At 41.2% G+C, this 24,852-nt stretch overlaps 4 protein-coding genes and 1 non-coding gene across 5 annotated transcripts; 2 read left to right on the top strand and 3 right to left on the bottom strand.

Moving 5' to 3' along the window:
• Window positions 1-2,625: 2,625 nt before the first annotated feature.
• On the top strand, window positions 2,626-7,751 carry LOC104449332 (protein TIC 22, chloroplastic). The gene is made up of 9 exons (XM_018876754.2): window positions 2,626-3,221; window positions 3,424-3,486; window positions 5,024-5,098; window positions 5,507-5,557; window positions 6,094-6,153; window positions 6,264-6,335; window positions 7,059-7,094; window positions 7,189-7,365; window positions 7,458-7,751. Exons 1-8 carry the CDS (start codon window positions 2,703-2,705, stop codon window positions 7,279-7,281), a joined length of 969 nt encoding a protein of 322 aa, XP_018732299.2. The 5' UTR covers window positions 2,626-2,702; the 3' UTR covers window positions 7,282-7,365; window positions 7,458-7,751.
• A 2,095-nt stretch (window positions 7,752-9,846) lies between these two features.
• On the bottom strand, window positions 9,847-9,919 carry TRNAR-CCU. The gene has a single exon. It is a non-coding gene; the product is annotated as a tRNA-Arg (tRNA).
• Window positions 9,920-12,365: 2,446 nt separating this feature from the next.
• Window positions 12,366-16,778, top strand: LOC104449333 (protein WEAK CHLOROPLAST MOVEMENT UNDER BLUE LIGHT 1). The gene is made up of 3 exons (XM_010063458.3): window positions 12,366-12,586; window positions 13,375-14,163; window positions 14,615-16,778. Exons 2-3 carry the CDS (start codon window positions 13,867-13,869, stop codon window positions 16,475-16,477), a joined length of 2,160 nt encoding a protein of 719 aa, XP_010061760.2. The 5' UTR covers window positions 12,366-12,586; window positions 13,375-13,866; the 3' UTR covers window positions 16,478-16,778.
• Window positions 16,779-17,100: 322 nt separating this feature from the next.
• Window positions 17,101-20,942, bottom strand: LOC104449334 (protein CYPRO4). Its single transcript, XM_010063459.3, has 2 exons — window positions 19,122-20,942; window positions 17,101-17,739 (listed from the first exon to the last, which is right to left on the bottom strand). Exons 1-2 carry the CDS (start codon window positions 20,760-20,762, stop codon window positions 17,458-17,460), a joined length of 1,923 nt encoding a protein of 640 aa, XP_010061761.2. The 5' UTR covers window positions 20,763-20,942; the 3' UTR covers window positions 17,101-17,457.
• Window positions 20,943-22,649: 1,707 nt separating this feature from the next.
• LOC104449336 (BRI1 kinase inhibitor 1) lies at window positions 22,650-24,200 on the bottom strand. Its single transcript, XM_010063460.3, has one exon. It carries the CDS (start codon window positions 23,807-23,809, stop codon window positions 22,958-22,960), a length of 852 nt encoding a protein of 283 aa, XP_010061762.1. The 5' UTR covers window positions 23,810-24,200; the 3' UTR covers window positions 22,650-22,957.
• Between the last annotated feature and the right edge of the window lie 652 nt (window positions 24,201-24,852).

Here is a 24,852-nt window from a genome sequence, read left to right as displayed (position 1 = left end):
GTGGCGAACAGCAGCCAGAGGAGCTCAAAACGGTGGCTTAGGGCGCGAACGACGGCACTGGACCGAGAGGCAATCGCGAACGGCGAACGGGCTAGCGCGGGCTTGCAGCTAGCGTGTGGACGCGCGACAAGTGGCGAGGGAGCTCCGGTGGTGGTCGACGGCCAAGGGGAGGGAGTTGGCTAGATTTCCTGGTTCTCTAAGCTTCCTAACACACTCAACAGTGGGGAAGGTGGCTGCTGAAGGGAGAAGAAGGCTGTTGGTCAAGGAGGGGGTCACTAAAATATCCAAAATGCTTGAGTGCTTGGCCCTACCACCTTGGCTAGCATCCTCAACCAATTTGCAGCTCATTGGCTTCCCAAACAAGCTTCCTAATGGGTCCAAATGTGGCTGACCACCATGGCATACGAATTGTGACATTTCCCTCTTCAATTTCACTTCAATTCCTCTCAATTTGAACCTAAATTGGAGCTCATTAATCCAACCAAGGTGCCCACACTCAAATTCACATTTTTCCTCATCAATTGAACCAACTTGAATCCCAAAAACGCGACCAAAAACGATCCTCTGATTTTCTCGGTAAAAAATGGCCTTACTTTGAATTTTTTGTCAAAAATCTCGGTTTGCAGAAAAATCTTCGAAAGGTAAGTCGACGGTCCTAAAATGAATCGTGACATGATAGAATTTTCAATTTCTGAAATCAGGTTCAAATTTGCGGTTAATTTCAATTTGACGCGATTTTAGCATGACTTAACCTACAGGGTAGCTTTTAGGAATTCTTTTAGTGCAATTGACCCGTGGTCGATTATTTTCGAGCCATATTGTACATCTTCGACACATTGGCGACTCTCGGTTGTCGTGAAAATCTCGAGATTTCAAATACGGACACTAGGTACAGAAATAACAGAAAAATCGATCTAGTGTCGTTCGACAGAAATTTTGCAATTAGATGAAATCACCCACACACTAATCACATACCTCTATCGAATCGATTTATCTCCGGTCTCTTGATCGATTTTGACAGTACCGTAATGACCCTAGCAGATTAGCACGGTCGAGCAATCAATTCCCGATCGAATTCTTAAGTTTATTGCGTTTAGATTCCTTAACGGCTTTACCTCGATAGACTAGTTATCTCGTGAGTGGCCAACTCAAAGAAAAGAACTATATGCGCGTTGATGAAAAGCCCAATTCATTCAATTGAAAACAAAACCTGAAAATTCAGGATGTCACAAATAAGATGGCATCACACATGCAAACAATCAAAATCACACACAATCTCATCTAAGAAAACGAGCATAAAAGTCTACTTAATGACTAATCTGTCATTAATTTACACTAATTACAATTAATTAAATAAATCACGATTAATAACAGTAAACTCAATTAAATAACCTAACCACGATTAATTACAGTAAACTCAATTAAATAACCTAACCACGATTAATTAAACTAATTGAAATTATTTACGCTAATCATAATTAAATTTAGTCTAAACTATCCTTAATCGCAATTACGAATAAACTAAGATTAACTAAGACTAATCGCAATTAGTACTAAACTAACCACCCCCTAAACGTAATTAACACCCTATTCCACGATTAGGAAATTAACTCATGGGTTTTCGGCGACAGCGGGCTCGCGGCAACGGCGACGCGACGGCATCAAGAACGTGATGCTCGCGGCTCGAACAGGGGCTCGACGGTGGCGATGGCGACTCCTCAAGCTCATGGCCACCTAGGGTGGTTCGGCTTGATGGTGGCCTCAGGGTGACTCGAGCGGACGGTGGCGGTGATGGCGAAGCAACGGCAGCAAGGATGGCGTGAGTGGATGGTGGCTTACAGTGGTGACAGGGGTGCGGCCAAGGTGGTGGTGGTGATGGTGGTGTGAAGATGATGATGGATGATGAAGGTGCTGGTGTGATGATGGGGTGATGGATGGTGTTGGTGGTGGTGATGGTGTGGTAGCAAAAGAAAAAGTGGGAGGAGAGGGGAAGAAATGGAGAGGGAAGGAGAAGGCGTCATCACTAAACCGTCATTTACTACACACTTGGGGTGTCATTTTCTTACTTGTCTATATTCATTGTATGACATGTGCCCATAAAGGCCTCACTTGACATATTTTTCTCTCCCTCATTACTCTCTTCTTTCACTATTTTCTCCTCCTCTTCATCATTTTTTCTTCTTTTTTTTCCTCTTTCTTTTTCTTTCCCTTTGGCCTGCGGCCAGTACTCAGGCATGGCCGACAACCGATCATAAGTCAAAATTACACTTACCAATAGCGAGGGGTCGACTCTCGCAACTAGGGTGAAGGTCGCTCGTACCAAATCGAGGGTAGAGTCCTCGTCAAATCTGAGAGTTGTGGAGGGAGACAATGACATCGAAATCACATAGAACTTCAAGGATGCAAGGGTTGAGGGAGAGGGAGGGCTCGAGGTCATGGGTAATGATGATAGGGGACTTGGGCACGTTATTGGACTCGGTGGTGTCACGGGGGCAACGGACGACTTCAATGGTAGAGTTATAATTGGTGGTGTGGGGGAGACACGAAGGTTGGCTCAGGTGAGGGAGAGAAAACAACGGAAAAAAAAGGGGTGAGAGAAAAGAGAGGGAAGAGGAGAGAGAAAAATTTAACAATTGGGGCCATTTATGAACACATGCACGCAGTGAATGGATTAGGTAAAAAATGACTTGGCAACCCCAAAAATGTACCTAATATTTTCACTGTTTACCTTCCCATACGTTGGGGGCCGGTGTGACCATAGCAAAACCCCAGGCACACTCCCTCTCCCTGGTCTCCAGTCGACGATGGAGTCCCCGAAGCCGTGCCCCTCCCAAAACCCTCTCCTCTCCCTCTCCACCTTCCTCCACCAGCAGTGCCTCCGCCTCGGCTCCGACCTCTCCCGCCGCCTCGACGACACCCGGCGCCTCGCCGGAACCCTAGCCGCCAACTTCCCCCCCCCCCCGCCGCCGCCGCAGCCGGCCAGGCGCCTCCTCAGCTCCCTCTCCTCCCCGCCGCCCCCGCCGCCGCCGTTCGCGTCCCTCGCGCAGGCCAAGACCGCCTCGGCCCCGGCCTCCGGAGTCGCGAGGACCCTCGCCGGCACCGCCGTGTATACCGTCAGCAACTCGAACAACGAGTTCGTCCTCGTCTCTGATCCCGATGGGACCAAATCGATAGGGCTCCTCTGCTTTCGGCAGGAGGATGCGGAGTCGTTCCTGGCCCAAGTTAGTGTGCTCTGCTGTTCTGTTCTCTTTTCTGTCTGGTATGCCGGCGATGAAATAGAGGAGTAGTTAGCCTCAGGAAATTGAGCGACGCTTTGAAATGATGGGATGGGCTAGTGTTATCTTCTCTCTTGCTCGCGAATTTTTATGTTTGGCTTCTCCTTGATGCATTTGGGCAATTGAGTGAGTTCTGCCGAAATTCCAGGTTCGATTGCGGAGAAGAGAATTGAAGGGTCAGGCTCGGGTTGTTCCCATCACTCTTGACCAGGTGATTGTTCCTTCATTATCTAGATCATTGACGTTGCTGTCTCTGTGCATGATTATTTGCTTCGTGTTTGTGATTCAAAGAATGCTCTTGTGAAATCTGCTTACCGCTCGAAGCTTCAGGATATTTCTGTATTGTTCATCTGTGTATGGGAAAATGTTGTAATTCGCCTGCGACCTGAACCTAGTGCAGCAGCTTTTTTCATTCCCCACCTTTTTATATTTTGGGTTTCTGCTAGGTAAGCAAAAAATCCATTGAGAACAAACAAATGACATAGGTAGCTTGATCATTCTATGAACAAAATACGGCATAGAGTTCAACTCCAGTTAAGAGACCTGTATATCCCAAGAACTACAAATGGCTTTAGGCCTATCTTTGACATGTAATATAATGATTAATATTGTGGTATAGTTTTGTTGATTATTTGTTTTTTCATTATCGAATATGTGGCTATATGAAGCTATTTCGCGAGCAGCTGCTTCTTTTTATGGTTGTGTGACAAGTACCGTTTGACGCTCTGGAATGCTTAACTGCTGCTTGTTCATGCCAAAAGTGCATTTAGCAAAAAGGGAAATTGTGATCATTATCTAAATAGCCAAATATTCATATCGCTATGTCATGTAAATAAATCAGCATCACAAAACCGTATTTTAGGTGTGGTCCTACCTAACTAGGCAATGAACTTGAAGATTGACATTACCTTACACAGCGCTAGTCTGACGTGCAGATGCCACACCCACACACATGATACATATTAAATGCATACTTATCTGCATGAACACAATGAATGGACGATGATCTTGGTTTATTGATCACCGACACCAGCCAGACATCCTAGAGTTGCTTTCTTTTTATTTGCATTGTCTACAGACAGACAAATTCGAAATATCATTCCAAATCTGAAGAGGACAAAGCTTGTAAGAATATCCGAAAACCCTGTGGCCCCTTGTGGAAAGTTTCGCAGACACTGATTGAGGCTTAAGACATTTAATGGTTGTACTTTTTGATTTTATATCTGCTAATTGTACTTAATCTCTTTCCTTTACATACGTACTGCCTGGTTATGAGTAGTGTCTTCACAGAGAAAATTTATTGGTTAGTGACTGCCCACTATTAGCACATCCTTATTGGGCCGATCTGACTATAGTTACAATCTTTTACTAGCATATAATTGAAGAATTATTAATTGTAACATGGTAATTGCTTTGCTGTGAGTCATGATGTAGATGTCGACAACTATAAATCGATTATTAACTTCTAGAATGGTATCTCCTTTTTCTTTTTTACTATAGATGATTAAACTCAGATTGCAAATGATGCCATGACTCTTGCGCTACATGTTTACCTCACCTTATGAGGCTTCAATATCATCTCCCTCAATAAGCATCATGGTATATGCAGATAGTAGGTTGAAAATTTAATTGCTTTTCTAGTGCAGCTGCTGCATCCATCTAATTGTTCAAATTTAATTCGTTATGTTACAGACACATGCTCTGGCATGCTTTTTCAAATGTTTTTCTTTACCTTGGTCAACTTGTAGGTATACATGCTAAAGGTGGAAGGAATTGCTTTCCGGTTTTTGCCTGATCCAGTGCAAATAAAGAATGCATTAGAGGTCAGTGGCAACTTTAATTCAGTCCAACTTTTTTGTACAATATACCATCCTACAATTGAGCTAAATCATGGCTTCATGTGCTCTGAAGTGGGGATCTTATATAAAATTCTTGAGAATATTGACTAGAATATATTGGGCTTTTGAGCACCACTTTTGGCCTTTGGCTACTTACTGGAGAAATTGACCTGGCAATGGGCATTATAATTCAATACAAGCTCATCTTTGAAAGTTAAGAGCCCAAACTGGCCCTTAGCCCTCAGCTCTTGCTTTGAGCCTTTTTTTTTTAGTGAATAAATGTAGTGCAGGATATCGTTATTCAATATTACGCTATTGTTTATCCATTTGTTAAAGATATTATTGGCAATAAGTATCTGATGTGTGCTGACTATAATCTCAATTGATTGTTAGATGAAAGCGACTAATACGAAAAATGGGTTTGATGGAGTCCCAGTTTTCCAGGTACGCTAATTGCAGCCCCTTATCTGTTGGTTCTCTTAGGACACCTTTTGTAAGCTTGATATGTCTACACAGAGATCTGCGAGCAACATATGCCAATAAAGTATTTTGGAGAATAGGTATCAATAGTTGCTTGTCATTGTGTGTTGGCTGTTTTAGGGCTTAATTAAGTTTGGTTGAAGGCAACTTGAATTCTTTAATGCACAAGAGCCTGTGAAGAGAATTGTACTTATGGGGGAACAAGTATTAGCCTGAAGTGATGATGCAATCTTAGAGTCATGAATCTTTGAAACTATCTTTCTAGGAAAATCAATGTTTATTTTGTGTGAAAGAGTAGATTCCCGAGGATCTTAAGAAGCCATACCTTCTGACCTCTAGTTCAACACCACCTGTTGAAAATAACATGAAGATATTTGGCCTTATGAGGACTGTGCCTTTAACTGCTGTTGTATGACCGTGGTGCATGTCGGCACATAAGTAAATGTGAATTTAGAGTTAGTTATTGGTAGTGCCTTTGCTCATCTTTTTGTGATCTGCAGTCTGATCTTTTGGTTGTCAAGAAAAAGAACAGACGTTTCTGCCCAATATATTTTCAGAAGGTTAGTGTGACATGTCCTCTATTAACCATGTTATTCTTTTCCCAGTACAAGAACTTTTGCTATCACAGTTGGTTGAGTACCGGATCTATATGCATGACATGGTGATGCAGGAAGATATTGAAAAGGAATTGTCAATGGTCTCCAGGGCATCAAGAGGAGCAGTTTTATCTCAGCATATCATGGTATAACTGACTAAGCATTTCTAACTTACTCCAGCTTTCCTCATACTTTCCTTAGCTGTTGTGATCCTATGACTGTGGTAAACCCATGACAGGAGATTGCTTTTGTGGAAGAAGCTCTGGATGGTTTAGATCTTGATCAGATCCTTTTCAGGGGTATTCTGGCTTGTCAAATTGTCTGCAGTACTTCCATGCAGCAGTCATAAACTGTTATATTCTACAATCATGCTTTCTTTTCTTGACTTCATCAATATTAAAGATTTTTAACAAGTAGATTTTTAACAAGTTGCATCTGATGATGTGAAAATGGATATGTATACATGAAGTTTTCTACTAAATGTGTTAGTGCTGCCATGCACCTTGTATATCTTGTAGATGCTATTTATGATTGTGTCTCTTAGATTGGTGAAAAGCTTGGGAACAACTGTTGTTTTAGTGGATATGCTAAACTGTATGTTATACATCAATACGTTGGAATTATCGACTTACCGTCTGTTGAATGCAAGATGCTAATCACTAATGTGCTTATTCCAGTGTCATTATGATCAAAAGAAGCATTGCCTCACTGGAAGTGATCACAGATGTTAGAGTTTTGCTTTTGATTGCTCATGAGTCATGACTGACTTTGTTTGCTTCCCCAGAGAGAGCTCGCTGATTGCTTTCTTTCTGATCTATTTTATTAGTTCATTCTTATATTGTTTACTAAGTCACATACTCTTTTGACAGGTTGGAAGTCTGGAAGATGTTCTCAGAAAAATGGAGGTGGAATGCTGATTAATTTATTACTTCAATAAATTCATGCTTGAAGTGAAAAACAGTATGGGATTTACTTGGAAGAGTGTTATGAATGATGCAGATGAGTGAGAAGAATTCAGGATGGGAGGATCTGATTTTTGTTCCACCAGGAAAAAGCCATGCTCAACACATCCAAGAAGTGGTGAAATCATAGTGATGATGTGCATTCCTTCTACTGACCATATTAGGGATCTGGAAGCAGACATTTTTTGGTGTTCCCAGACTCCTTATTGAGCAGGTTAATATGATTAGCTTGCTCTCTCTCTCTCTCTCTCTCACAAGCACGCACACATACGCATCTCATACGCATGTTCCCTATTTGACATTCAGAGATGGACTGGACTCCACCGAGGCTAAAAGCGCAGGAAATTATCATCGCTTGGAGAGTGGTCAAAGAGCAGTATAGGTAAATTTTGAACTGCTGCAAAATGTTGAAACATGTGGGGTTACACTGTAAAATGGAACTTGTGCAATGCCTGTGTACAATTTGTTGGAGGTTTTCTGCCCACCCCTTTATGATCTCTCTAGCGATGTTTTCTACCTCTTGGGCCATCAGAGTCCTCGAACTTTGCTATACCCGCGATTCGATTCAATGTGCTCTTCAATGAATCGCTGCATTTGCTAGTATTGGCACTCCATATGAAAGTTCAGTTCTCGTTGAAAAATTATAACTAATGAATAGTAAAATAGTCACAAATGAAACTCTCTTTTTTTCTTTCTATAATTAATATACGGCCAAATAGGAAAAGTAAACATCGCAATATTTGATGTTGCTGGATCTTCATACCAGAGAAAACAGGAGCTTGTGCCATTAGTCACGGCGATCGATAAGCATGAGAGGATGCCTAACTAGGCAAAAAATCTCTACCATTTTTTGACAGAATCTATAGCTGCCTACGGTTAAGACGCCGCTGTCAAGGTAATAGAAAATATTGCACTAAATTCAGAAGGATACAATTTCATATGATGCACAAAATGAAACCGGTGTGTTTGTTTCGTCGAAAATAATTTCTGTATAGATTTTATGATGTTTGAAACTGTGAAAGGCATTTTCAATCAAAGAAAATACTTGCAATTTAAATCAGGAAATTGGTTTCATTAGGTAAATTTTTCACAATGTTCCATGTCATGTGACATTAAACAACTTTAATGAAAGCTTAGTGCTTCAGTAAATCTCTCTCTCTCTCTCTCCTCCAACTTTAACAATGCATTTTCTCTGTTTAGTCTCACGTTTTCACTATTATAAAAATAAAGTTTTAGTTTGTGGTTTTCCTCTTAAAACTCTATTCCATGGCGCTATAATAAAGAGCACGGAAGGTATTTGTCAAATTGTCAAAGTAGATTCTACAAACCACTTCACTTCTTTCAAAACCGGAGAAAAAGAATGAAGAAAATGAAAGTTTTCACATATGTTTATAATCATTAGACTTTACCGCTTCTTTTTATCATATTTGCTTTTTAAAAAAATATTTTATTTGATGTTCTCTACTATACAAACAATTGTGAATTCATAAATTTGAATTTCAATTTAGGGAAAAGGGAAAATTGTTTTTTTTTTTTTTTGGACAAAAAAAAGGGAAAATTGTTAAAAAGTTCTAATTCCATTACACTTTCACCAATTTTGTCTTAAAAATTTCAATTTTGTTAATTTAATCTTAAAAATTTTTACGTTTTGTCAATTGAATCCATCCAATTAATTTTGGTCAGAAGTCGCTAACATAGACATCAATCGTCATTCATGACATAACTAGCACTTACATTAATAATGTTTAATAATATTTTAATATTTTTGTAACTTTTTATTTATTTTTTTATTTTTCATTTTTCCTTTATTTCCCCCCTAATTCTAGGCCAACAACCCTCGCCTAATCTAGACGAGGGCACTATTGCTCTTGTTTGGCACAAACAAGGGCCTTCGCATCTTCACCAACCACAGGGCGTTGGCCTTGCCCCAAATTCAAGTAAGAGCCATGACCCTCACCCTTTAGCCAATTAGAGTAATAATGTCCTCAGTTGCCACAAGCAAGGCTGTCAACTCTTGTCCAAATCTAGGCGAGGTCACAACCCTCCCCCTTTGGCTAACAAGGAATGCAGAGGCCCTTGCCAATGATTAGAAAATATATTTTCTAAGAACTGTCCACATTAGAGATTTTGGCTAAAATTGCCAAGTGAACTCAATTGACAAAACGTAAAAAAAAAAAATTATGAATCAATTGATAAAGTTAAAAAGTCTAAGACTAAATTGGCAAAAGTACAATAAGTTTATGACTTTTTGAACAATGGTCCCTTTCAATTTATAATCTATAATTTCCTTAATGTAGCTTTATAACATTACAAGGAAAATAGTTTCAGAAGTAAAATCCAAACATTAGAAACTACTTCCCAACCATTTTCATGCTCACTATCAAACAACTGAAAAATCAATTACATTCATTGATAATGTACTTTTCATGAAACAAGAGCACCCTATATTAGGGCTTTTACAACATTCGATCACTTAATGTGCAAAAACAGAATGAGGCAATTTGAAACATTATAATCATGATATGATTGTCGTGTTTGATTCTTATTAAGAACTGGATTGGAGAGACGATATCGGCAACTTTTCCTCTTTCAAATCGAAATACTTTTAAGTGAAATGAAATTGAATTGAGAGTATGTTGTCCAAAAAGAAAATTTTACAGAAGAAGTAAAAGCAGAAGCAATGCTTCTCCAGTGACGCGCCAGGTAGGGGTCGAACCTACGACTTTCTGCTTAGGAAACAGACGCTCTATCCACTGAGCTACAGGCGCTGGCGATGTCCCGAAAGATAGGAATTTTCAATAGATTGCCTAAAGGCCTCACCGGCATTTCCTACATAATCTCTCGGCATGATCAAGAAATTCCCCTTATCATCAATATCTATTTTGCTTCTCCTGTTTGATCACGCGATTAGATTCTCTATACGAATTCATGTACCGGATTCATGGACCTTTTATTTTACTTTAAGTGATGCTTTGTCCAACAAGAAAAATCACAAGATGAGTTGACACGAGTTTACAAAATAGATATGTAAAGTCGATACAATCCTAGAGAAATCGATAGATAGCTCAAAAATTAATTGATTCACTTTAAAATCCAATAAAGAAACTGATAAATCAATGTGCTCTTGAGGAAATCACAAGGTGCATGACGCGAGACAGAAGGTGCACATTCATTCAAGTTATGTACTAACAACTAAGAGTGTCAACGGTTCAGTTTGGTTTGGTTTTTTTTTAAAATCAAACCGTTAGGAAAAAATTTCTAACCAAACCGAATAAGAACCGAACCGAAAGGTTTGGTTTGATTCGATTTTTCGGTTTTAGTTTTCAAGTTTCAATTTTCGATTTTTTTCATTGTGTATTATAATTTATAAGAGTAATTTTCCCAACCCTTGTTTGATTCGTATTTTCAATTTTGGGTTTTCCCTTTTTTTTTTTTTTTTTTTGGGTCAAATATTATAAGAGTAATTTTCACAAGCCCCGATTCAGCAATTTGGCTCAATTCAGTTCGAATTTTTTATTTTTTGTTTTTTTGGTCGTGTATTTTCAGATCGGTCCAACCCCAGTTTAATTATCATCTCAATTAATGTATTAAGTGATCAATCCTTTAAACTTATCACCGGACGAAATAATCTATTATTTTCAATAAGTACGTTATTTATTGCGTATGCGTACGATACGTAATTACCGACTTAAACGAGTGGCCTCTCCAACTCTTTTATTTTAATAGAAAAGTTTCATCCAAAAATATTTTCTTTTACCGATGTCTATTCGTTATATAAATAATTAATCCTGAATAAAAGAAAAAAGCTACCGAAATAATAATTTGTAGATAACTGAATAAAAAAGAAAGAAAGAAATCAGCAGGAACGAAAAAGGCGAAAAAAACAATAATAATTGCTGTCTTTTCCCCGAGCTCGACGTCGAATCAGTGGACAAAAAGCAACACTCTTTTTCTTCTTCACCCCTCTCTCTTCTTTCTCTCTTCGCATTTGCATCCGACCCGAAACGCAGTGCGCAGCGGCAGACCACAAGCGGATCTCGGCAGCCGATCCGGCCCTCCCGCTCCGGCCGCGTCCCCGCCGGGATGTCCTGCTCCGTCGCCGTCGCCATCGCCATCACACCTTCAAGCCGACCAAGACGAGAGGAGATGGGAGAGAATTAGAAATATAGGGTTTGGTTAATGGTTCGTGACCCATGAAGAGGATTTTATCGGTTTGGCGGTTTGGTTTGGTTTAGTTAACCGATAAAAATCAAATCGATCAAAAAAATTTTGATTTTTGAGAAGAATCGAATCGAATGAAAACCGAACAAAATAAAAACAAATTTTTCAGCTCAATTCAGTTTTCAGTTCGGTTTTTGATATCCTACTAACAACGAAACGGGTATCTCTTCATAATTTATTATGTGCGTTAAAGTTGTACAATTCCTCACAATAATAGCTTAACGATCACTTCACAGAATTAGCCATTGAATCCCCTCATATTACTTATATCCCAAAACTGTGGTGAAGAAATCAAACTTATTTATACTTCATTTGTTTCACAAAATATAAACATTTTGGAAAATAATTTCCTAAAAATTATCGATTGTACCACTTACAAATAAATGAACATCAAATATTTTCATTGTCCATGATAATGTTCAAATATATATTATTATTAGTAATGAAAACATTTTTTGTTGACTTATAATTTCAAATGATATAAGTAATTATTTTTAAGAAAAAAATTTGTAATTTGTAATTTTTTACTAAACAAATAATTATGATAATTTTGAGAAACCGATCTTGAACGCACCCGGATATTGGATGCCCTCTCTTTTTTCCGGGACTATTTTATGCCCTCTCCATTATTCCACGAATTGATAGCTTGAGTCATCCTTTGTCTTTTCTTTCTTTGGGTGATGATGGACTTGATAAGTCTCTGCCATAAATGGTCTTCAGCAGTTGCAAAGCGGAATGATATAAATCATTGAAAATTCGTTACCGTTGCCTACGTTAATTTTATACCTTTTGGCAGACAAATTGTGGTCCAAACATCAAAGGTTTGTCTTCTTGGATTCTTTCACCTCGCATGAAAGAAAGGACTGATCTACATGCAGCCAAATCGTTCCATTTTCCTACATAAGATACATAAGGACAGAATAGGAACAAAAAGAGAAAAGAAAAGAAAAACATTTAAAATAAAAAAGCCAAAATCTTGAGGTAGAGAGAGAGTCAGAGCGTACAGATAGATCTTTGTCTGTGGGATAGGGTGGAGCTTCACCGTTATTGTCTGTGTCTAATTTAAGCACCCACTCGGAGGCTCACCCTTCTATATACATAGTGCGTGATGAACCCATTTTCCATTCTTTCATTTCATTCTCTTTGAATTCTCACAAGAGATTCTTGATGCCCTTTCTGCTGGACCGGTTTTCTAGTTTCTTCCTCAATTCTGGGTATGTTCTTCTGCCCTCTTTCTGTTCATATAATTTGGAGTTCTACATTGTCTTTTGATGAGGAGCTGGTGCTGGATTGCTGGATTATTGCCTCTGTGTAGAAGAGAATTGAACTTCTCTCGGTTAATTTGAGTTGGATACAAGTTCCCTTTTGTGCAGTTGGTTTTGGAAACCAGATTATGGGCGAGGCCAATTCCCGAATTCAATCATTTTCGCGTGATTTTGGGAATGTATGTCATGCCAATCTCTCTGGCTTAAGGGTGCTTGTGGTCATGAATGTCGTTTGCCATGGAAATCAAAATTATCATGATGGAGCTTGATGTGGTTCTTCTGGATGAATGAAGTCCCTCCAATTGTTTTGATTCCATTGTTCATCTTTCCGAAACTTATCAGCCACCACACTCTGATGGAAATTTTCTCCATATGCCCTTGAAGTTTTTAGATTTTGATCCATTTCGTATCTCCCTCATTATATTTTGCCAAACATTTGCAGTGATAGGCTTCAAAAGGAGGGAAAATATTTGTTCATTTGTTTTCAAGATTTTGATCGATTTGACAGGCTAGGTTAAAGGATATGTTGGGCTGTTGAATTTGCGCTGCTGATCGATGAGCATAAACTGAGGCCGTAATACAACTTCCCTGGGAGACCAATCATTTGGACTTTCCAGAATTAGTCTGAGATTAATCATTATCATCGCACACAATCCAGAACTGCCCTATTTAATCTTGCCTAACCATATTTTGATTCTCACCTGACAATTTCAACTGCTGGTTCCATGTAATCATAGGCACGTTCTCCCGCAAGGCTCCTTTGTTTGAATGGAAGATGTGAAAGCCGCCAACAAGATGCCTTCACCTAAGGCCGAATCCTATCCATCCACCAAGAATGACCTTTTGGATACTGAAGAACAAGGGGAACCAAATGCGAAGAGGAAAGTGGAATCTGACCCTAAAATGCCGACATTGGAAAACGTTGAGAACCTTACAGTCTGCGATGGTTCAAATGACAATACCTTAGGACATAGTCAACATTCAGCAAGTGGCTCTGCTTCAACCTCTCCAGTTAAAGCTGATGATTCAAAACTCAACCGGGAAGGCACCTTCATAGAAGCTAGAATTGGCAGCGCACCAACTGGTTTTGATGGCGCTCCACAGGGTGGAGATGAAATTCATCCAATATACGAAACTAAGCATGATGATCCTCGTGCAGTTGCAGAGGATCCTAATACTGAAGAAGTAACAGATCCCTCTAATGGAGAAAATCTTCAAACAGCAACTTAATGAGTCTCGACTCCATTCCAGTCCATTACTTGAGAATAAACCCTACTTTTGAAATGGAAGGTTCTGAAGGTGAACACCGCTCAATAGCTTCCAATGATGTCTCTTTTCCTACTCAGGATGTGACAAGTGCCTTTGGTGACACATCAGAATTTGTCAATACTTCTGAAAATGTTATGGAAGTCGAAGAAGACAGAGGCCTTATTGATACGGCTGCTCCATTTGAATCGGTGAAAGAAGCAGTTTCCAAGTTTGGAGGAATTCTCGATTGGAAAGCTCACAAGATCAAAGCTGTGGAGGTATTCGAAACTTTTGCATTATTGTAGAGCTCCTCATTTTCATCTTTCGTATGAGCATATGCTATGACCGCAGAGAAAACTTTTCTTCAAGTTACATTGCATTATTATAGTTGCTTCCTTCCCTTCAGTTATTTGCTTAGCCATGCGAGATATCTGTGGTGAAACTTTCTATGTCGACACTTCCACATGAATTAGCTCCTCATATGATGGCACAGAGATGCTCTGTGGTATTCTGCGCAAGTCTAGATTCTTTTCAGAGGAGAAGATTTGTACAATTAGTTTCGATGCAAATACAATTTGTGCTTCTGTTGGCTTTAAGAGGGCCATGTCTTTTTTTCTTTTCGATTTTCTGTTCTCTAATAGTCTCATAGATAATTAGAGTGCGTTCACTGGAGCATCGTTTTAAATCTGCAGCCACAATAATCGTCATCATTTAATTCTTGTGATGCAGAGACGCCAGTTTGTCGAAGAAGAACTCGAGAAGGCACAGGAGGAGATGCCCATATACAGGAAACGGTCAGAACTAGCTGAGGAGGAAAAACTGCGTGTCCTAAAGGAGCTAGACAACAGTAAGAGACTTGTCGAAGAATTAAAGCTCAACCTGGAGAGGGCACAAACAGAAGAGTATCAGGCGAGGCAAGACTCCGAGCTTGCCTTGCTCAGGGTTGAAGAGATGGATCAAGGAATTGCTGAGGATGCTAGCTATGCTGCCAAGGCACAACTGGAAGTAGCTAAAGCTAGACACACAGCTGCAGTTTCAGAGCTACAATCCGTGAGGGAAGACTTAGAAGCCCTTGCAAAGGAATATAATTCTTTAATAGAGGAGAGAGATATAGCAGTAAAGAAAGCTGAAGAGGCAGTTCTCGAGTCGAAGGATGTGGAGAAGATGGTGGAGGTTCTCACTATTGAGCTAATTACCGCAAAGGAGTCCTTAGAGTCCGCACAAGCTGCCCATCTAGAGGCGGAGGAACAGCGCATAGGAGCGGCAATGGTCAAAGAACAAGATTGTCTTAGTTGGGAGAGAGGACTAAAAGAGGCAGAACAGGAACTCCAGAATCTGAGCCATCAAGTTCAGACAGCTGAAGGTCTTAAGTCAAAGCTAGACGTTGCTTCGGCCTTTCTCCTGGATTTGAAAGCTGAACTGGCAGTGTACATGGAGTCAAAATTGAAGCAAGAATTGGAAGCAGAGGCAAAAGGAGATTTGGCGGAGGGGGAGAATAGAACTCATGCCAATTGGCAAGCTACGGTTGCTTCTGCAGAGAAAGAACTTCAGGAGGTGAAGTTAAACATGGAGAAAGCTACTGCAGAAGTGAACTGTTTGAAGGTTGCTGCTGCAGCATTGGAATCAGAGATTGAAAGAGAAAAATCAGATCTTGCGAACATTAGACAGAGAGAAGAAATGGCAGCAGTGGCTGTTGCATCCCTCAAGGCAGAGGTCGACCGAACCAGGTCGGAAATATCTAAACTCAAGGAAAAAGAGGAGGAAGCCCGAGAGAAGATGGTGGAGCTTCCCAAACAATTACAGAAAGCAGCACAAGAGGCTGATCAGGCCAAGGGGCTCGCTCAGCTGGCTCATGAAGAGATGAACAAGGCCAAGGAAGATGCAGAGCTAGCAAAAGCTGGGGCAGCAACAACAGAAAGCCGATTACAAGCTGTTCTAAAAGAGATTGAGGCTGCCAAAGCTTCAGAGAAATTGGCAATATCTGCCATTAAAGCGTTGCAAGAGAGCGAATTCGCTCAGAACAGCGATGGTGTGGATGAATCTCCGAGAATAACAGTTTCTCTCGAGGAGTATTACGAACTCAGCAGACGGGCGCACGAAGCAGAGGAGCTAGCAAACATGAGAGTGGCATCTGCTATTTCACAAATTGAGGTGGCCAAGGAGTCGGAAATGCAAAGCTTGGAGATGTTGGAAGAAGTCAACGACGAGAAGACTAAGAGGAAGGAAGTGTTACGAGACGCCATGGACAAGGCCGAGAAGGCCCAGGAAGGAAAGTTGAGCATAGAACAGGAACTGAGGAAGTGGAGGGGTGAACATGAAAATCGACGCAAGGGAAGTGAACCAAATCAAGGACTATCGACCACAATGAACGGTTTCGAAGAGATGAGGGAGTCCAGTAACTTTATAAGGATACCCAAACCAGCTGTTCACGCCAACTATATGTCAAGTCCATCACCTTATGTGTACGGGAGTAGCACGGAACCTGAATCCTCCCCCGAAGTAAAGGCTGTCAAGAAAAAGAAGAGATCGCTCTTTCCACGATTACTATTGTTTTTGGGCAGAAGAAAGGCACACTCATCCAAGTCATCATAATACTCCGGTACATTTTTTCTTTTTGTGACTTTCAGTTCATGCGGGCAACTTTACTTGGGAGACCTCTTGAATGTAGATGTCAACTACATACTATACAGTTAATAGATATACCTTGGCCTCCACAGGACTTAATTGCAACAGGTGGTTGTGTTGTAATAAGCAATCAGATTATATCTGATATCTGGTTGGCAAAAGTGTTACATACGACAGCTTTAGTCCTGTCTATATTGTGATTCGGCACCACTTGGAGTTGTGAATTGCTGGAATCAGTTTCTCAGGAGTATTAGCCTGTCGAATCAAATTGGTCATATCTCGTTCACATTGCTTGCCTCAACAGGGCATAAAATAAAATAAAAATTGGCTCGCATTACTAGAATGAATCTGGCAATGGCTTTGGCACTTTGGAACTTATACTTTCTGGATCTTCTCACCGGAGACAAACTTAAATTGATTCATCGTCTAGATTCAGGTAGGGATTACTCATGATGGGTAGGGTTCCGTTTGTTTATGTTTAGAGAGGACTTTCATCAAGTAGATCTCTTGCAAAAACACAAACCTCTGGGAACGCTGAAGATAAAACAATGCCAAACAGGGTTGTTCATCAATTTCTTACGGCAAGGTAATTGCTAGCACAACTCATTATTGTCCAGAAACCTTTGAGAAGGGGACAGAAAGATGATAAAACAACTAAAAGAGGCAGCCACAAGTAACATTAAGAGAACTTGTGCTAGGGAGATAGCAGTTCCTTATCATCTTTCGTCCCACCACTAACACTTAACGAAGTGCAGTACTGCCATGACTTCCACAATGATATATTGTTGCAGTCAAACAGGTACAGTATATGGCGTACAACACATTGATGTAAAAGAACTTTCAGCAAATCACATACTGAACCACATAACGAGCTAGATTCTAAGACCTAGAGACAAAAAGTTGAAAAGAAATTAAAGAGAATAGGCAAGAGTCAATGCCTTGCCTTGTCACCGACGACTGGATATGCTAAATGAGCTGACTTTTAGCGGAGTTGCAATGACCAGGGGAGCCTCGGGAGAGTCTGTGACTGCAAACTTGTCATGCATAAAACGACTGTCCACTATGGACTCATCTTTAGGGACTATTTTATAGCAATAGCAGCTCTTCAGGCCTTCTTGGTTACGATAACACTCGTGAGAGCCATTTTTCACCTGTTGGAAGTTCCATATCACACTAAATTTCCCCACGGTGGCAACCAGATGACGCTCCTGCTTCCCATTCTCTGTGACCTGGCCATTTTTTATATAAAACGTTATGGTTAGAACAATCGGTCCTTTTGTAGGCATTACCAATTAGCGAATCACTCACTGAGATAGCTATCTCTTCTGTGTGATGCTGACAAAAAGAACCAGATTTCTAACACCATGTATTTCAAGAAAAAAAAGAATTGGAGAAAATGCAGAGCTTTTTAGTATCCAAAACATTTCTAAGAAAAACAAGATTGTGCATTCTGTGTGACTTGATAATGTACAAGTAACAGCCTGAAAGGTTTTAAGAGAATGAAAACTAACATATCCAACTCGGAAACATCAGTTTAAAACTTGGCAATCGGATCGCGCTTTATCATTTATCTGATGAATGAGCAGAAGCAGAGATGCTTTTTGGTTGAACCATGAATATCATGAAAAAATTTGTTATTTTGAAGAATATCGACTTAAAGGCTTCTTAATGTAGCCTTCCATTAAAAACACCGATACCATAGGAAGCAATGAAAGTAACTAAGGATTTGGTGGCTGCAGCCAAACCAAATTTGAGTCAATATTTTACAAGTGAAACAGGAAGCCCGAGGTACTGATTCCTTCACAGAGATTATCATTGTCATCTCCTGGCATTCTAATGGCAACCCTTCAATATAACATATCCATTCACAGAATATCCATGACCAATATAAATCTAGCATCAAATCTTCTAGAAAATCTTTAACAGGAGAAAATCTCAAAGCATAATGCCTGTACTTCAGGAGATGAATATGAGATCTTCTTCTTCAATCTTAGAAGACTTTTAAGATGTGCCAGATGTGAGAATTTACTTGAGGGGTCATAACTCCCGTCAATACTAAACCTCCGATTCTTCCAGTTAAGCACTAACAGAATTTCTAAACAAACAACCACAAGGTTCAATGAAACTATCTTAATTAACCCATCTCATGAAGATGCATAAGCTAGAAAATTCAAGTAGACCCATCTGCATTCACCAGACCTGATCATAACAGACAGACAGCTAGATTTTTAAAATGTGGCTCAAATAGGACAATCATGATACCACTGTGAGTAAGAACCTGAGCATAAAACAGTATGAACTCAAACATCAAAAGTCCAACCCAAATTACACGACTGTAAGCATCTAACACGTCCACATGTACCGGCATCAAAATTAAACACTCAAAAAATAGACGCATATATTATAACCATTGAAGCACTAAACAGCATAACATGAGTCCTAGGAACTGGCACAACATTGATCCACAAATCATCAATCAAAGATTGCAACAACTTAACTGTTTTTTTTTTTTTTTTTCCTTTTTTGTAAGATGTAATGCATAAATAGAATGCATAGGATGCCAACATGACAGATTAGCAGCTTATATGCAAATTAATTGGTGGCAACATACCCATGAAAACTGACCGCCACGGAACTTATTATCAACTCCAGCTAAATGAGAATCCAAAGGAGTCAGCTTCAACAATCGTGGAGCAGAGATTCTATTTCCCATTCGACCATTAAAACCAGTCTTTGTTTTTCCATCCTTGTCAGTGAAGAGGGTGCATATAAGAATCAGATATGTATCAGTTGTGCCCAAAATCCACTTTCCATCAAAAGTCACATCCACGTGAGTAATAGGCGAGCCAAGGCCAGGGAAAGCAGTCTTTGCCTGTCTCATTGAATTGGTTGAGTACAACCTGATCTTCCCATCAAGAGAGCCGACAGCAATGGAACCATCACCAGTAGTGGCAAAGCATTGAAAGTTTGTTCCTCTGGAGAACTGATGCCCTTGTGTCCAGTTCAAAACAGGAGTATTTGCATCAGCAAGATTCTGAACCAAACCTTTCCGATCTCGCATGTCCCACCTACAAAGCCTGTTATCATCAAGACCCAAGAATGTTGACCCTGTGGGATCTAACTGAGCGCCCTTACTATCATTTACAATATCCCTCATGGCAATATCAGCACCATCCTTCTCAAACTTCCACTCTGAAACAATCTTCCCGGTCTCGATATCGAGCTGATGTATGCCTCTACCATGGGGCTTCCCTTCATTAATTGGACTCATCAAAAGCATATTAGTCTCAGCCTTCATTAGAAGAGCTTTCTTTGGCGTGGAATAGGTCGTACTTAATCCATTCCTATGACTACTACCACTATCGAAATTGACAAATACACCTTTTCCATGGATTCCGTGGCTGAAATTCTTAACCACCTGAATACCCGAATCGCCCACCAGAAAGCTATTGTCTAGAGCCCCTAATGCCAAGCTCTGTATCCCCCCATTTGCAACCTCCTCGAATTCCTCCAGCAGATCCTGACTTGGCCGAAGCGGAGTCACCGACCCCGGGCTCAGACTATCCTCTGCATCTTCCCACATCGAATCATCCGCAGCTTCAGGCTTAGCCCAGCCCATGAAATCCTTCCCGTACACCTTGATCCTGTTCTGTTCGGTCGCCTCGTAACCATAAGTATTCTCAAACAGACAATCCTGATACCGACCCCCGAAAGCCCTATAATCCTCATTGCTGAGGAACTTCACCGCCCAAAGACCCCCCGCGACAAAATCGACCCGCCGCTGCTCTCCGAAATACCTCAATTGCATTCCGGCGCCGACTCTTGCTCTGACCTTAGAACCAATCTTCAAAACCCACCAACCCTCTCCCCCCTCTCCCTCTTCCTCCTCCTCCTCCTCCTCGCCGTCGCTTTCCCCCTCGCGGCTAGTTTTCACGAACCTGTAACAAGTGAGCTTCTCGGAGACTACCCATTTGGCCTTCGGGGTGTTGCCGCCGATGTGGAGGTAGAGCTTCACGGCGTTCTGGAGATGGGTCTTCCTCTCCGAGGACGGGGACGAGTACTTGAGCTTGAGGGCCCTGAGCCGGGCCTCGACGTCGTCGAGCGAAGCCGGGGATTTCGCGCGCTCCCCGGAGGACTGCCCCCTCGCGTCCTCGTAGGCGTCGTCTTCCTGGTCGGATTCTTGCCGGCTCCGGGCGTCTTCGGACTCGCAGTCGGAGAGGTCGAGATCTTCGCGGCTTTGAGCGCCACCCATTTCGGGTATCTGATTCTTGCGGCGATTGGACGAAGAAAGGGATGAGCTTGGTGCTAGCGCGAGTGCTTGCCGAGAGATCAAGAGAGAGAGAGAGAGAGAGAAAGGGACAGGGGAATGTGAGGAGAGCGGGAGTTTCGAAATTTGAAAATGGAGCGGCGAGCGATGCGATTTGGCAAAGGTCCCGCTTTTCGTTCGTGTAGGTTTTTGTTAGGTTGACCGGGAGGTTGTTGTGTGAAGAGAGGAACGTGCGAAGAAGTTTCGGCCAGCATCATCTTGAGCTCCCCCCTCTCCTCTCCTTCAAAGTTCAGCCTTCAAATTTGATGACGTCTGTATTGGTATCAAAATGAGCGAATGGTTATTGTCAAGACTGAATTCATGCCAAATGAGCAATGGTTATCGCTCAATCCGAATATTGCATCACAAATGTCTAGTGAAACTCACAATAATACCATTGATTATCAAATCGGGGGCATAGGTCCTCTGCTTGATTGATATCTATAATGCCATCTTAATACATCTTAATTATTGATATTCCAATTGGAAATTCATAAATAAGCTTAATTATTTAATTTGATGATTTTGGAATAAGATAGCATGACGAGGCACATCCAAAATGGATGATGTCATCCTCCCTTAATAAGGATGATGTTTTGGGATGGCAAAGGAGTCCATGCACGCAAAGAAAGGTGATCAGATTCATTGGGCAAGTTCGAAAGGCCCGAGCTAGGTCTACCCTAAAGGTTTGTCCAAGCTCGCCCATCTTAAAGTTTTACGTACGAATCTTTAGGGGGGATCAAGCATGGCTTGGGCCCAAGGGCGAATCGAGTTTCTCACTAAATGCATTTACCCAGGCCCATCCAAAAGGTGTTAAAGTCCTTAAGGCTCAAATTGGGCTTGGGCTACAATGGGCTTGCAAGCCACCAAACTTGTAACTCGATCTACCTGCGGAGATCCCATTCAAAACAGAGCAAAGTCTGTATGTGGAAAACTACCCATTGGAAATTTAGTAAGGCATGGGACAGGACAATATGATAGATGGCTTTGTTCGATATGACTTCTAGATGTAAGTAACATACTCAACTATAAATTATTACAAAGTATTACTCGTAATAATAAACTAATTTACTAAATTTAAATTAAAGTAAAAGGAAAGTAATTATCATTAAAGCATTATACAAATAATTTAAAATAACTTAACATGGACAAGTAAATAAAGGTCATGAAATTCTTAAACTTGTAACAATAAAACATAAAATGAAAGTTCATTATTCTGTCAATACTTGCATAATTGTTTTTATCATAATTGATTTAAGGGTAAGAACTCTCAAGCTTCTCCCCTTGGGATAGATCTAGCTCATGACTATTAAGGGGTTTTAAAACTAGGAATATTCCGTCAGAATTTCCCGGTTAGTCGTTGAAGTCACAATTTGTCCTTCATAAGAAAAAAGAAATTCTACAATTGTCCCAACTTTCTTAAATCTTTTCAATCTAGTCCCTAAGGAGAATTCATTACACTGACTGCATTAAAATTGTTTCGAATGGGAGGAATACAATCAAGTTCTTCTGAAAGAAGGAGAACTATGATCTCATTCTCACATCAAGTATAACATAAGAGGATACGTCGATGCTTGCTTGGGTTTTGAACCCGGTCACTTCACCTCCAACTTTTGCCTAAATATATGCTTGTATAAACAATCATATTTAGGAAAATCTTTTTCAAATGGTTGATTTTCCAGTTTTGAACAGACAAACGGAGTACATGTCTTATAGAGGTACAATGGCAAAGAGGTTCAAACATAAATTCTATTGTACGATGCCTATATCAAGGTACTTTCATGGAATTCTAAATCCAATGAAACTATTTAACACTGTATTGAACGCCCAGAATAACCAAACTCCCAACAGGAATCTTGAATCTCTAACTCGGTTGATTTACATCGTATGAAAATGGATTAAAACTAGTGCAACATAGGAATCCACAACGCCGAGGCATCAACAGATCTGATATGCCGACATAACTTGTCACCTCAAGATTCACAAATATAGACATGACCTGTTTAAAACCAAAACACGAGGGGGAAGTAATCCCTTGCGAATCTCCGAATTTGAACATGCATGGCCTGCTTCTAACAAGACCGAGGAGATGGAATTAGTGGAGCTTTACACCGCGACTTTCGACATCTCCAAGCGCTGTATCAGGTATTGTGCTTTTCTTCCAGGGCCATGGAACTTTTGCAATGAGCAATCGCAGCTTGAATCGCCGCCTGCAACTCTTCCATGGTGCTACGATCAGTTTCCGTCTTCGCAACCAGGCGAAGACCATAATTATCTGGGGAGGCCATCATCGATACCGGGACGGAGAAACTTGCTTGCTTATTTGTAAAGCTCGAACTCCCTGAAAACGTCTTGGGCTCCGGATCGAACCCAATATCTTCTTTGCTTTCTCCCAAGAATGGCGAATCAGTCATCCTGGAATACCTCTTCCAAGCCTTTCTGAGATGATCAAGCTTCAACCATCTCTTTATCTTCTCCTTGCTATCTCTATCTTCTCCGGATTTATGTTCTTTTGTCGACCTCGACGATTCGAATAAAAAGAAGGGAAAGAATTTCTTCCTCCTCTGCATCACGCCTTTAACCTTGGTCCACTGAGTTTTCTCCCCGTTGACCGTGCTCTCGCTGCTGCCGCTGGAAGCATTACTACCTCCGATGATGCTCCGACCATCCAGCTCCGTAAGGGGGTAAAACGAATGGCTGAAAGGGCTCGTGGGACATGGCGGCGAGGTAAGTGGAGAGAGGAGATGAAGAGGAAGCAAGTGGCCGTGGAAGAAAATGTCATCTGCAGGCGATAAGTCGACTGCCGCCGAGGCTTCACTGGGGACCATGGTCGAGGAAGGGTTTTGAGAGACCGCAAAGGAGAACTCAGGAGATGATGACGGCGAGGAAGGCGCTGACAACGACGAGAACATAGCAGCGGAGGTTGACGAGTGTTGTTGTGATAGTGGTCTCCCTTTTCTTGCTTTCAGGTATTGCTGTTCATAGGTTTCCATAACTTCAACACACTCTACCAGAGATTCTTGCGGGGGGTCTCTATGGATATATTAGGATGGAGAAGAGCATAAGACGGAACTAAATAAGTGACTCGTCCTCTAGCCAAGCAACTAAGAGAGAAAGAAACCCTTTTGAACACAATCATAGAACGAATTACCTTAATACAAAAAGGAGCAAGAACGCAACACGTAACGAGCTTTATTATTGTACCATTTATGTCAGTAGCAGGCACTTTAAGATTGGAAGGACGTTGTTCAAAGTTGCACGATTTAGATGAAGGTGGGTCCTGAAACCTTAAAGCTGGATTGGTACTGATTTTCGGAAACTGAGATCGGCAAAAGATCCAAAATTGACTTGAAAAGGCGACTCGGGTAGTGCATCGTCGGGTATGTGTCTTTTCGCACGAGCCAATTTGCGAGAATGTCACGGCCACAGGGACAGGGACGTGGTGCAGGTGCAGCAGCACACGTTTCGAGAGGAATCTTTGACAAAAAAAACGCAAGCGAAGAACAGAGACGCACCCCTCCCTGTTGCTGCTTCTGTGAATTTCCCACATGAGGATCGCAATCATGCCGATGAGAAAAGGCCGTTTTCGCGCACTGTGCGAGCCCCGTGTTTGTCAACGAGAGCCATAATGCGAGAGGGTCCATGGTCTACAGCAAAGGAATTTTTTCTAAAACTCAAAATGGACCTTTTACTGAGCTGAAATCCTCCCACTCAGGCAAAAAATCATCCGCGATTCGTCAAAAAGGTTCCATCCTTATCCTTGGAGAGGAGGGCCGGTCCCGAATCGTGACGACCTGCTTACAAAAGGGCAACATAAGCTGTGGCAGCCGCGTTCATACCCAGAAAGTCTACACATCAACAGGAAGGGAGAAACGGAGTATGCCGTGAAGGGTATGGAACAGATCCGGGTCGCAGTCTACTCCCGTGAGAAAAAAACAAGAAACATTTGGATTTGCTTGGACTTTGAAGTGCATAAGAGACGGGGAAATCTTGGTGTTAGGTCAGATGGTGGACCCCGCCGTGCACGTGTATAATG

Source organism: Eucalyptus grandis, chromosome 6, assembly GCF_016545825.1.
Source record: "Eucalyptus grandis isolate ANBG69807.140 chromosome 6, ASM1654582v1, whole genome shotgun sequence".
In the NCBI taxonomy this organism is placed as follows: domain Eukaryota; kingdom Viridiplantae; phylum Streptophyta; class Magnoliopsida; order Myrtales; family Myrtaceae; genus Eucalyptus; species Eucalyptus grandis.
Note: the sequence above shows the minus strand (reverse complement) of the source record. Positions and strands in the feature narration are given on the sequence as shown.

What these genes read in the sequence shown, in the direction of transcription:
- LOC104449332 (XM_018876754.2), top strand. Translation starts at nt 2,703, where the DNA reads ATGTACCTAATATTTTCACTGTTTACCTTCCCATACGTTGGGGGCCGG. An exon ending in CGGAGTCGTTCCTGGCCCAA is followed by an intron (nt 3,222 to 3,423) that starts GTTAGTGTGCTC and finishes CCGAAATTCCAG; the next exon opens with GTTCGATTGCGGAGAAGAGA. An exon ending in TTTTATCTCAGCATATCATG is followed by an intron (nt 6,336 to 7,058) that starts GTATAACTGACT and finishes CTCTTTTGACAG; the next exon opens with GTTGGAAGTCTGGAAGATGT.
- LOC104449333 (XM_010063458.3), top strand. Translation starts at nt 13,867, where the DNA reads ATGAGTCTCGACTCCATTCCAGTCCATTACTTGAGAATAAACCCTACT. An exon ending in ACAAGATCAAAGCTGTGGAG is followed by an intron (nt 14,164 to 14,614) that starts GTATTCGAAACT and finishes CTTGTGATGCAG; the next exon opens with AGACGCCAGTTTGTCGAAGA.
- LOC104449334 (XM_010063459.3), bottom strand. Translation starts at nt 20,762, where the DNA reads ATGGGTGGCGCTCAAAGCCGCGAAGATCTCGACCTCTCCGACTGCGAG. An exon ending in GTGGCGGTCAGTTTTCATGG is followed by an intron (nt 17,740 to 19,121) that starts GTATGTTGCCAC and finishes AAAAATGGCCAG; the next exon opens with GTCACAGAGAATGGGAAGCA.
- LOC104449336 (XM_010063460.3), bottom strand. Translation starts at nt 23,809, where the DNA reads ATGGAAACCTATGAACAGCAATACCTGAAAGCAAGAAAAGGGAGACCA.